The 13,828-nt window shown below is 39.0% G+C and overlaps 1 protein-coding gene across 3 annotated transcripts in view; it reads left to right on the forward strand.

Annotated features, from left to right (window-relative positions):
- The window catches only part of LOC136877449 (zinc finger protein chinmo), a 314,891-nt gene that overhangs the window by 39,777 nt on the left and 261,286 nt on the right, over positions 1–13,828 (forward strand). For 2 of the 3 annotated variants that reach the window (XM_067151498.2, XM_067151500.2), the window contains one exon: positions 2,825–3,560. In XM_067151498.2, the coding sequence (XP_067007599.1) occupies positions 2,825–3,560 (736 nt within the window). Of the gene's footprint in view, positions 1–2,824; positions 3,561–9,781; positions 10,478–13,828 lie in introns of those variants that run through there. The other variant, XM_067151499.2, reaches the window with a different exon arrangement.

Raw genomic sequence — 13,828 nt, forward strand, 5'->3', positions numbered from 1 at the left:
AATGGACTATCAAAATTAGATGTTTGCCTTAGTGCGAATTTTTTTTATAGTTTCCTTGTAAGTTCTCGGATAAAAATTCCAGCCCAAAATTGACCATCCATGTGGAAAGCCAACTGCTAAACCATTACACTAATCACACACCCATCCACACTAAATTATACAGTATATGATCATGTATTTGAAAATATTTAAAAAAATACCAATAACAAATACAAATTTTTAGGTGTCTTGCTAATGAATATTTATATGAATATCTTTTCCAACTAATGTAATACCTTTCCTAGAGCTCCTGGGGAAAGGGGTATCCCTGATACTCCTTTGCTCAGTACGGGCATTAGCATGATGACCTAGAAGACATAGCCAGTTGGCTAATTTTTTTCTCCATTCTGGCTCATGTTCTTTTGGAAACATGCAGAAGTCTAACGTAATGACTTGAGATATCAGTTTTTTCTGGCCCTTCACTGTAGCAGAAAGAAACCTTATTACTAACAAGAGTGGCCTGTAGTATGTGTCGTTCTTGATGTGAAGGATGAAGTATTCACGAAGTTCAGTTCTTATTAGAGAAATTTAATTCGTAGGACTATGGAAGCTGCTATATGATTGGGAAAAATTAAACTGAAAGTTGTGTTGTTTATGGGACATGTGTAACCTGTTCATAATAGTTTGAAGCATACAAGACATTCCAAGTAGCAACATGGCAGTGGTGATGGTGATTCCTGTTTTGAGGGACATACAGTGATGTCCAGATTATCAGCCTCCAAACAGTGGTCCATGATCTTTTTCATACTTAGGATGGGTCTTAACATTGAAATTAAATGGTGTATGGCTTTTAGTGCCAGAAGTGTCCAAGGACATGTTTGGCTCGCCAGGTGCAGGTCTTTTGATTTGACTCTCGTAGGCGACCTGCGTGTCATGATGAGGATGAAATGATGATGAAGACGACACATACAGCCAGCCCCTGTGCCAGAGAAATTAACCAATGATGGATAAAATTCCCGGGACCCATGTGACCAAAGGCCAGCACGCTGACCATTTAGCCATGGACCCGGACTTAGCATTGAAAATAGGTTCTTCATAGTTTACTCGATCAAGATTAAGATGTCTTTCTTAATTTATTGTTTTAAATAATAATAATAATAATTATTATTATAATGTTATTGGCTTTACATATAACTACTTTTACGGTTTTTGGAGATGCTGAGGTACCGGAATTTAGTCCTGCAGGAGTTCTTTTGTATGCCAGTAAATCTACTGACATGTGGCTGACTTATTTGAACACCTTCAGATACCACTGGACTGAGGCAGGATCGAACGTGCCAAGTTGGGGATTTATTGTTTTGCTATGTAAATGGGACTAATAATGTGAAGATAAGTTGCACCTTTATACCCTAATCCAATATTTATACCAGTGGTAGTTGCAGGGACCCACTGTTAACTTCACAAATTTTCCTGAGTGATGAATCGTATTGCCCCACTGTGAATAGCAGGATGAATGCCAAACTATCAGTACAATCTTTCTTTGTTGATCAGACTACATGATAAACTCACAACAAAGCAACCATCTCTGATGAAAAATAATAATTGTGCTCTGATTCATAAGACAGAATTTTTCAGGATATGACAAATTCCATAAGACAGACAAGATATTAGTGAGGTCTTGAAAAATGCACCGTTAATACAGTTCTAATAAAAAGACTTACTACAACTAATATTATTAATAATGATCTGTGATAGGAGAATAAAGTCTGTTTAGGAAAAGATGTGTGGATTTAAGATTATTGAATGTAGAGTTTTAATATTTAATTCTGTCATTTATTTAGTTATTTAGATGAGCTATATGAGCTGGATTTGGTATGGCAATGTAAAGGACGTTCTTTTTCTGTTAACTAATTGAAAAGAATCATAGATGTTTAATATTCGTCTGGCCGTTAACCTCAGAAGCAACCACTCATTAACCATTTGCTGGTAAGTGTGCTGATTGACATGCAGACCAGCTCTGTCAGCCCTGCCCAAACCATAATGTGCAGTGGATTGCTCTTGATTTTTCATAAAATTGTAGATTGTCTTTTTCCCAGGAAAAACCTTATGACTGCGTGATCTGTGATAAATCGCTCTCATCAGAGAACAAAACATTCTATTGGTCATCTGCATGCGGGCAGTGTGCGAATTTCTTTTGACATGTATGCATGTCACGATTGCTCAACTCACTCACTGAGGATGGGCAAACACATGAAAGGCATAAGTTTTTCCGCATGTGGTCTAGCATAGTGGTTGCCTTTATTGACAATTGTTCAATTAATTCTGCTGCAGCAGCACAACTCTCGGTGCGATTGCCTGGTCTCCCACTATGTGGTGCAACACTATCACTTTCTGTCGCAAAGACTTTTTTTTCCCAAACCATTAATTTTTGCAGTGATAACGATTTCCCAAAACACACAGGAATGTCCCTCACAATGTCATCCATTGTCTTTATGTCCTTGGACGTTCTGAACCCATCCACGAGAAGCTAAAGTCTCCTCAACACTGAAATCAGTTTATCCACCATCGTAACTAAACCAAGTGTCAGTAATGAAATAATGGATAGTAATGAAAGCTGCTTTTGGCTCAAGAACTGTGTTGTCAGTTACTGTGTTGCAGGACTGTATATAAAATAAATATTTAGATGTCTATTCATTTTTTTTTTATTATGGGCTAGTGTGTAAGGACTTTTTACCCATTCTGTAGAAAAGCTGTTCTCATTAAGATTGGATCTTAAGTAAATTTACTTTTGGATGTGTTTTGTTTTACAGTTGATAGTTGTTAAGCATAGTGTTTCTCGTTTCAGGTCAAAGGTCTCTCCATTGAACATGAAAAACTTGCTGTTGTTCATGGTAAACATGTTTCACCAGAGAGTCATGAAAGCCAGTTAGATTCTCCCACTGGCCGTAAGCTGACCAAACTAAACAGCAGTGGCAATAGTGGTGGTAATGGTGGCACAAAGGAAATGCTGGATGGGAATCCAGCGGCAGATCAACTCCATCCTCAGCATCATGCATCTACCTCAGCTTCGGCATCTTACTCTCCTGTTATGTCACCATATATGCATCCACCTCACTACCGTCCAGCGTATGAGCAGAGAGTTCCTGCATCAGCCCCAGCCTCATCTCATTATGATGCATCTCCACGAAAACGGCATCATCGCAGCTCGTCAGAGGCGATGCAGGATGCAGCTGCTGTGCGTGCCTCGGTACTCCGCGATGGCAGTAAGGCACGCCCAACAGAAGCAGAGAAACTATCGCCTATGTCTCTAGCATACCGTCCTTCCTTATCTCAACCTCAACCTCAAGTGGAGTCAGAGTCAAAATCAGATGATAAAGTTTATCAGTCTGGTTCATCTCAGCTGCACATGAGATATGAGGGTGGGCCTGATGCTAGAGATAGTGCTGCTTCAAATGCTGCTGCTAGTGCTACTGCTGCTGTGACTTTCGACAGAACTGCTGCTGTGGATATTGAAAACAACATTAAAATCAAATCAGAGAGTCGGCGACAATCCTTGGATCCTGGAAACAGTTGCCCAGAAGGTATGTAATACAGTATTACAGTTACCATGACCCAAGATACTGCAAGGGCTGTGACAGTAAAATGATTTTCAAGAAATAATTGGAGGATTTTAGGAATCTCCATGGCTCAGGCAGCACCGCGCTTCGGCGTCTCACCGCTGGAAACCGTGGTTCAAATCTTGGTCACTCCATGTGAGATTTGTGCTGGCCAAAGCGGAGGCGGGACAGGTATTTCTCCGGGTACTCTGGTTTTTCCTGTCATCTTTCATTCCAGTAACACTCTCCGCTATCATTTTATTTCATCTGTCAGTCATTAATCTTTGCCCCAGAGGAGTGTGACAGGCCTAAGCAACCGACACAATTCTTATCCTCGCCACAAGTTGGGGGCTTCATTCATCCCGTCCCTGACCTGGTCATTGACTGGAAAATACGTTGTAGGTTTTAATTTTCAGTTGCAGGATTTTATTGATGTATAGCAGGGCATGACAAATCCTGGGCGCCAGGTTGCCATGGCGCGTAAATTTCTTTCTTTGGCGCTTTCTTTTTCGAGCTGAGTATAATTTCCCCATTTAAATATTTAACTCTCAGTTTACTGTTGCTGAACTATTGCAAAGCGCATGTAATAATACGCAACCCCTTCACATTCCATACGATTTATTGAGACTTTCCTAAATCGCTGACTATATTTACAAACATATAAATCTGCATTTAACTTGAAAAATCTGAAATATATGCATTTAAAATGGAAATTATGAAAATTAATATTCATTAAATAAAATACGCACTCGTCGGACCTTGTACTTACACTTACTTGTTACCTGCTTACTTACACATACGTTATTTGAAGAGCGCCAGCTGCCACTCAGTGCAGCAATAATAGAATGAGACTCTTGACTATCTCTAGGGTGTGGGGTAATAAGCTTACTTTTGACAACATACCATATAAGTTCTGGGAAAAGGAGATTGGCGTTCGGTTTCCCCATTAATTTTGAGGTTAAGATATTTTACTGTCAATGAAATAAAACTATGAATTCGTTTGATAGAACAATATATATTCTTTAAATAATATCTCAAAAAATAGTGAGTCTTGTTGCGATAAAACAGATGAGAATATGAAATTATGACATTGCAACTGAAAGAAACTCGGCATGAATTTGAATTCTTCTTGACCGAACATTTAACAATTTATACGAAATATTTCCCTCACTGATTCACTTGACTGTACCTTCAACACTTTTAGTGTAATTACGACGTATTCCTTTGATCTGGTGTTTACTGTAGATGTGTCACGCCTAACTTGGTGATACATCCTTTTGACTGCTTCTTCTCCATATCATCTGACTTCTTTGTAAGTCAGTATGGTATTACCTCCTGGCAGGTCCAGGGTTGCCCTCTCTGACTCCATGGTAAGCCCTTGCGTCCGTGTCTTCCACTAAGTGACGGACCAACTTTGGCCTCACTCTCTCAATGACCAATAATTAATGGCTCACTGAGTCTTCTCCATCTCTCGTTCACACTCGTTGACTGACCGACTGAGGCCTCTTCATCTAGCAGACTTGTTCACTGTACTGCTTCCGTTTAAATAATGACTGACGCTACAATATGCACCCACCTTTTATAGACGTTGGTTGACACAGCTACGTAATCTCCAGAAATAACAATGACATACTCCCACAACGCCACAAACCGTTGCATGTAATGGTGAAATCCCCCGGGGCGGCTGAGTCTCTGAGCGAATATTCTAAAAGCTCACGATGACGTAGCCATGACTTGGCAATGACTTGGCAGAAATGCCAGCAATATTGCACAATGTAAGGATGTCACACTCAACATCTGATATATCGAAACTCTCACTGTACAGGTATTCAATGTTAATCTACATATACGTATATATGCATACACTCAATTACAAATACGCATGCGACAAGCTTTGCGTACTGGAATTGAATAATAATTATAACAAAATAATAGTAATCTCACAGATAAAATAATAATAATACGGACATAATATTAATAATAATAATAATAATAATAATAATACAGATAAAATAATAAAAATACAGATATCATCTTGTAACGGGATTTGAACCGTTACATTATCAAACTTGGTTGAACAAGACAATGAGATTATGTAACGATGGGGATCTTGGTGAGTACCGGAGATGTCTGGTTTGGTATTTGTTATTTTATATAATAATAAAGGCCGCACTATGTAAGCAATATAAGAAAATATAATTTTAATTACGAATGTTTGAGTGTCAAAAAGAGTCTCGTAATGAAGGTATTTCCCAAGATAGAGATAACTGAAATATACTTCTCACGTAAATAGATAAAGCCTTTATTTTCTGTGGCGAAGTTAGAGCTCTTGGCCCTTTCTTACACTTAACCACACACATATTGTGACACGGATAATATCCTGCGATGTTCCTTTAGTGTTAAAACAGAATCTCTCTTGCTATGAAAACTATTATTTTAACAGTGTTATTGTAAAGTGCAACAGAACGTTCTCTTATTTCCGCGTTTGTGGTGTAGTGGTTAGTGTGATTAGCTGCCATCCCCACAGGTCTGGGTTTGATTCCCGGCTCTGCCACAAAATCTGAAAAGTGGTATGAGGGCTGGAACTGGGTCCACTCAGCCTCGGGAGGTCAACTGAGTAGAAGGGCGGGGGTTCGATTCCCCACCTCAGCCATTCTTGAAGTGGTTTTCTGTGGTTTCGCACTTCTTCACGCAAATGCCGGGATGGTACCTTACTTAAGGCCACGGCCTCTTCCTTGCCTATCCCTTCCAGTCTTCCCATCCCCCACAAGGCCCCTGTTCAGCATAGCAGGTGAGGCCGCCTGGGCAAGGTACTGGTCCTCCTCCCCACTTCATCCCCTTGACCCAAAGTCTCGCGCTCCAGGACACTGCCCTTGAGGTGGTAGAGGTGAGATCCCTCGCTGAGTCTGAAGGAAAACCAACCCTGGAAGGTAAACAAATTAAGAAAGAAATAATGTTGACAGTATACGAAGCTGCTAGGCACAATAAGGGTTGTTCCTTATATGTATTCAGATAGGTGGTAGATATATTTAAGCTTAAGTTATTAATCTCTTAACATGTCGGAGTAATTCATACAAAAGAATTGTACAGTTTGGTGTTGTGTACTATAATATTCACTTTGCTATTAACATTTTACAATTACTAGTTTCTTAGAGCAGTATCAAAATATAAGTATGTAAGAACTGGCTCGTTTCATAAATTTGTATACATAGTAGCATGCCTTATTTACTTCATCTGTGAGCTTGCATCTGGGGGATAGTGGGTTCGAACCCCACTGTCGGCAGTCCTGAAGTCAGTTTTCTGTGGTTTTCCCATTTTAACACCAGGCAAATGCTAGAGCTGTACCTTAATGAAGGCCACAGCCGCTTTCTTCCCACTTCCACGCCTTTCCTATCCTATCGTCGCCATAAGACCTATCTGTGTCGGTGCAACATGAAGCAAATTGTTTGAAAAAAAATTACTTCATTGTCCTCCTGTCTTTACATTTTTGACAATCTGTTGTAGTGTATGTGAAACTATAAAATCACAATACCTAGGACCTATTACTATTACTACCATGTTTTATTTTTCAGAAGGTTAGACGCCAGTATGTTAACTATCCGAGTAGTAGAAAAATTACCTGGCTCCTAGGTTTGAGTGCTGGCTCTTAGATTAAAAAGAAAATTTGTCATGACCTGATGTATAGTATTGAAATGCATCATGATAAGTGGTATTTTTTTTAGATGTGGATTGATTAATTGTTGTTTTTTCATGGTGACTAAACCTTTCTTTTCTGGTGTTGTTCGGGTATGTTGAGGTCTTTTTCATTGGAAGTTATTATCAGAAGTTATACTGTTGCTTTAAATTTAATTTATAAACGTGATAAATGTGGAGTATATTTTAAACTTAATTTATGTGCGGTATAGTATAATATCCATTAATGACACCCTCGCTCCAGTTACTGAATTACAAAACTTAATTACTATATTGCTGTACAAAATAATGAAAATACACTGCTCTATACATAAATTATGTATTCTCCTGCAGTAAATGCAATGTCAGAACTTCAAAACATTGCAAATAAAATTGGCCTCAAAATATAATTTGAAAAAAAAAACAGAAATTATGCTCCAAAAACCAACACAACTAAAAGAAGTTACCAGAAATGGTAATAAAATCAAAATAGTAACTCAATTTAAATATCTTGGAGAAGTAATAACACATAACCTAAATGAAAAAATCTCAATCCAAGTAAGAACAAATAGATTAGCTAAAGCACAAAAATTAACATGGGATATCTACAAAAAGAAATGTCTATCAATAAATACAAAAATAAAACACTACAACACAGTTATAAAACCTGAAGCTACATATGCAGCAGAAACACTTTTTTACCTGAATAAACACTGACAGACTTCAAAAAATTGAAAGGAGGATTGGAAGAACCTGCATCAACAAAAAATACCAGAAAGATGGACAGTGGCGGTTAATACCTAACAAAGTGGTGAACAAAAAGCTATAACCCATTACAGATACTATGCGTAAGAGGAGACTAGGATTCTTTGGACATATCGTGAGGATGCAGGATTCGAGACTTCTGAAACAACTAGTACAACACAATCTCGTCTCAAAAAAATACCACAATAGGATGTAAATGGATCAGAGAAGTAAGAGAGGATCTGAAGGAAATAGGCCTTACAACAGAAGACACCACAAATAAGATAAAATTGAATACAAAACTCAAGAATACAAACCTCCACTTTACCCTTACACAAAACAAACCAACAACATGCATATTTTCAACTGAGGAAAGGGCACGAAGAGCGGAGCATCTGAAGAAGTACTGCGAGCACCACAAAGCCCGAACAATCCCTTCAAAGAGACCTGAACGATGGACTGACTAAAGTGATCCTATGTGGTCATAAAAAAAGAAGAAGAAATGCAATACTGTAAATTATGAAGGTCTTCATTCTCTCTTGTTTCTGTTTTTCAAATTTGTACAAATATTGTTGTAACCTATGGCTTTATTGGGAAGTAACTCCAATACAAAATTGATATCTCTAGACAACAGTGATATACAATAATAACATGAATAAAGTGCAGATGTATGAGGGAACAGAGTCTTGTTTCATTTTGTTTCTGGGTGTCCAGTATAGCATTGGTAAATTGCCTTGTTTTCGTTGGGTTGGGTCGAGTCCTGTGGACTGAAGTAGGTGTTTAGAGTCCATCACTGATCCAGTAATTTTGCGAATGGTACAGTTTTCCGTCGGGTATATTTTGATTCTAGCTAGATGTGCAGCTAAGCAGTCCTGTTTCCAATCTGAAGATCGCCAGTGCTTCTTTCCTCGGTTTGCTTTTATTTTTGTCCGAAAGGTTATTTTTTCTCTCCATTTTTTTCATTTCAGTAGGTTGGGTAGTTTCTTTCTTGCCTTTCTCGAAGGTTTTATTTGTGATTATCTTCTTGATTGAGTTAACTGCCAGAGGAGGATCCTTTTTCATTTGATAGGTTGATTTTGCCTTGAAAAAGACAGTGGGGTTTTCGTCGTTGAGATACCATTGCTACGCTGTTACTCATTTTGCACCACCCGGGGTACAAATGTGATGTACTGTATCTTACACATTAGAAACATCCGACACACATAACCACAAAACACAAAAGCTGATTAAAGTTGTTGCACTTCACTTACAGCTTTGTTATACGACATGTCGTGACCTACCTATCCTGTGAGACGTTCTAGTGTTTGGTCACTGGCCGTTGAAGTTAGCGTACTACCTTTCCTGCCAAGCAGTCCTATAGGGAGGTAATTAGTAGGTGCGTACTTGGTCCCCGATCTCCCAAAATGAGAAGACTAAGTAAAAGCTACTGTCCCTTATTATTCAGGACGACGACAACTACTATATACAAGATATATACAAATTCTCACTATGTTCGTCTTACGGGAGCTTGCTCACTAGCTCACTACTCTGCACTAAGATTGAAGCCTGCCTTGCGACACTTTACGTGCAACTGTGTTCACTGTCAAGAGAGCTCGAGTGACTGTTCGAGAGAGCCTTTCTGCCATCTTGTTTTCGGGTTTAATCTACTCTCACTCGAGTAAAGGTTAGTCCCTTCCCACTATCTTAGGGACTGGACAGTGGGCGTTACTTAGCCATTCGCCCTGCTAAGTGGCGCCCCCTGGATACTAATATCTCCATCTCTTGCTCTGTAATTTCGTTTCTCTCTCTAGATCAGAAAAGAACTGCACTGAGGATGCTAGCTTTGATCCCTTTGTTGGTCAAGACCGAGTGCACTTGTACTGTCTGCTTAGACCAGAATATTCCAACTGAAGTGCTCCCATGGCCCCGGCCCCCGGCGCTGTCCTCTAGCCCCGGCGACGTGGTTGGTGAAGGAGGGGAAGTGGCAGAGGCCGAACCAAAGGTCTTCAAGTTAGCGTGCAGCTTACGAAAACAATATTATTTATGTAAATTCTGTGAACACGTAAACAATTTATTCTGTACATACATTGTGTTTGCTTTAATGTACATTTAGTGTTTAAGACGATTGTTGACATTGTTTTGCGGTACAATCGATTTGGCAGTAGAAACTCTAAGCACAGCCTCTAAGACAATGCCAAACAGAGAAGTCCTAGTTCTACATTTATTTAAATTCAGAATTAAAAACATCTGTTCGCTTGCATAAGTTGTACTGAACATTGACGTAAATTTTAAGGCAAGTGCATGAAGTCTGGGAAATTCTTGTGGATGAACACCTTTGTAAAAGGAAATTAAATCACCGTTGTAGTGGTAGTACCTGTCCTTTGCACTGTAGTTTTATCAGCTCTGTTTGGAAATATAATGGCGATTTTTCAGGACACTCTGAAAATGGGGTCATAAATATTTCAAATTGAGGTGCCATATCATTCAATTCTTTGAACTGGACATTGAATTCATGGTGCAAAATCTGTAATGACGTCTGATAGTTTCTAAGATTTTCGTAAGTAGACAAATGTAATTATTTTAATGAAGTAAAATTGTCAAAATTTCCAGCTTCAAGCTGACTTTTCAATAACAAACACTGCATTTGGAAAGCCTTAATTCTATCACACATGGTCTATCACACATGGTCTATCACACATGGTGCTAATCGGTGTGTTTCTCCCTTCCAATTAAGTATTTAAATAATTCAAATAAGACGTTATGCCCGCCAAGAAGGCGAGGTCAGCTACCCATTGTTTATTCTGCAAAGCGCAAAGTTGGTTGTGGAGAACCTTTCATCTTCATGAATAGAGTAATTTCTTCAATTATGCTTAGAAGGTTGCTAACACTTTCATGCAACTTAATCAGCGCAGAATACATTAAAAGGAAATGTCGCTACGTTCTGCCTTGAGATCTTTTAAAAATTCTTTGAACTGCCGATGGTTCAAACTTTGCTTTCTGCAGAAATTTACACATTTTGACACAGTATCTGTAACGAATTTAAAGTTGCGAAAGTTTTTGCACATAATTGTTCTTGATGTAAAATACAGTGTTCTGCGTGGAGTAGGTGGGGAAGGAGGGGAACGGTGCTGCTGAGTGCAGCACTGGTGCGCCCCAGCACTAAGTGCTCAAGTTGCAAAGGCCTGGCTTAGACACTGGCCTGTCAGTAATAAACATCTGCTCTCCTAAACATGTAGTTATTGTAGGTGCGTGAGGCAAGCTCTCCGCCTGAGTAAGACTCTTCCTTATTCTGATTTATTAAAACGTTTCTCCTTCATTTCAGCTATTAAATTATAATAATAATAATAATAATAATAATAATAATAATAATAATAATAATAATTACAATTATAATGCCATTATAAGATGTCCCTTATTACTAATATTCTTATTCTTATACTGGCTTATTTCTCTTTGATATCCTGGGGTTGAGTCCCTGCTGCCGCTTATATGACAGTCCACGGTTCGATCCTTGGGGAGGTCGATACACGACAGACATCACAACAAATTGTTTATTCTCGCCAATCATGTGTTGGCTTTGGATTTCAACTACAATTTCTTCATTCACTGAGGCGTACATGGCAAGATTGTCTACCTCAGCCAAGTCCTCTACAGAGGGGTCCAGAATAATGTAATTTGATAGTTAATATCTTCAGAACAAAATTACATACTTTACAATGCTTGCACGGTAGCATAATCCATTGTTTTCTCAACAGATGATGGTCACGTGAATGGCGCGACAATCTTGGCACACGTTTTTCAGCAGATGACAGTGCAGCAATGAATAAAGTAAGATTGTCGTTTGAGCAACGCAAGGCTGTATTGAAGTGGTATGGGAAGTATGAAAATATAATGGAGGTAAACCGGCAATGGCAATGGTGTAATGTGTACCAAACTTGGCCACCAACACGTACAACAATTTGGGATACATTTTTACACTTGCAGTAAACATTCCGCCTGCCACATACCATAACCAAGAATTATCAACAACACATCACGCGAACAAGAAGAGCACGGTCTCCAGTCATTACACATCTTGACCTCTCCCTATAGGGGATGATGAAAAAGAAAAATGTTTATCGACAGAATGTGCATAACAAAAGGTCTTGCCAACCAAAAACATTAAGTCCAGCTTCCAGCGCTGCTGTATTGCAACATTTTACTAAGTCGCCTAAAAAATCAGTGAATCAGGGTGCACGTGAAAGCGGGTTAAGCCAATCATCCGTACGACGAATTCTGAAGGCTGCAATGTGGAATGTGTACATTCCAAGATTGCTGCACGCTATGGATGAGGATGACCCGGATTGAAGAATGGAGTACTGTGAGTGGTTTGAAGGCATGCTTCGCGAGGATGAACAGTTTCCAGGGATGGTTATCTGGTCTGACGAGGTGCAATTTAAACTGAATGGTATTGTAAACCGCCACGCTGCATGTACTGGGCTCCGGAAAATCCTCATGTTCACGTGGACAAACATGTTAATCTATTCGGTGTTAATGCGTGGTGGGATCAGTCATTGCGCAGTTTGATTGGCCCATTCTTCTTTGAAGGTACCGTAACTGGTGAGGTGTATCTTTATATGATGCAAACATCAATTTTACCTGCCACCTGAGAGGTTTTTGAAAATGAAAGATTTTATCTATAACAAGATGGTGCTCTGCCTCACTACCACAGAGATATCAGGGCCTACTTGGATGAAAATCTACCTGGGCGGTGGATAGGTCAAAGAGGAACTGTTGAGTACCCACCACGGTCTCTAGCTACAGTGAACAAGCTACCTTCAGTTAGCCGCCAGCAGTAACACACGTATCAAGCCTAACCTCTCTTGGGCAGACAAGGACGAATTTTCAACCACAACACAATTTTTCTCCAATTTTTAGACATGCAGTCAAACATTCCTCCTGCCACATAACCTAACCAAGAATTATCAACAACACATCATCACGCCAACAAGAAGAGCTCGATCATTGTATTTTATTGGAATTTTTATGTGTGTTAAATAATTTAATCTTAACAGAACTAAACATCAATTGTGCTCCAGCATATTAAGAACATTCTCCAAATTTTATCATGCTTTTTAACTTGACATATTCGGTAACCTGAATCTTATTTTAATGTGTATTTGTCTTTGTCTATTTTACTTATTTTACAAGTATTTCTACTGATGATGTCCACCAGGAAGGACGAAACAAGTCCCGACATTTGTTAATTGCTTATTAAACAAAAAATTTAGTATTGTAAAGGTGGAACCTTTGAATCGACCTTTAAAAATGTATGCTAACGACATATGGGCTTTGCAATTAAATTCATTTTATGCAACATCAAGGCGTTCTGTGCGGCTATCACATCGGCAACACCGACAGCCGTAGTTCTGTGAGCAGTTTAGCGGCATCAACATTGTTTTGCTGCTATTGGGGGTCACTTCGAACGTACAAAATTACCTTCTGCCCGTGCAAGAATTGTAATGGTTTGTCATTTCGTTCCATTAATATTGACTATCAAAGAGTGTCTACATTTTTCTGGACCTCTATGTATTTCACAATTTGACAAAGATGGACCAAGTTTTTGTACTAATGGCACCAAAGGAATGTCATCCTCCTCGTCTTCATCACCACCATCAGCTGTTGCCGAAAAGGTGTCTCCCTCACCATCGAATGGTGTAGAAAGATCCCTGAAACCTGCATTTTTAAGACCTTTGGCAATGATCCTTTGAATTACATCTTCCCATGCTTCCGATATCATTAAAATTTTGTCAAGAATGTTAAAAACTGTTTCTTCTCCTTGAATATTTTTGTAACGTTCATCACTTGAAGCTTCCTGT

Source organism: Anabrus simplex, chromosome 7, assembly GCF_040414725.1.
Source record: "Anabrus simplex isolate iqAnaSimp1 chromosome 7, ASM4041472v1, whole genome shotgun sequence".
NCBI lineage: Eukaryota > Metazoa > Arthropoda > Insecta > Orthoptera > Tettigoniidae > Anabrus > Anabrus simplex.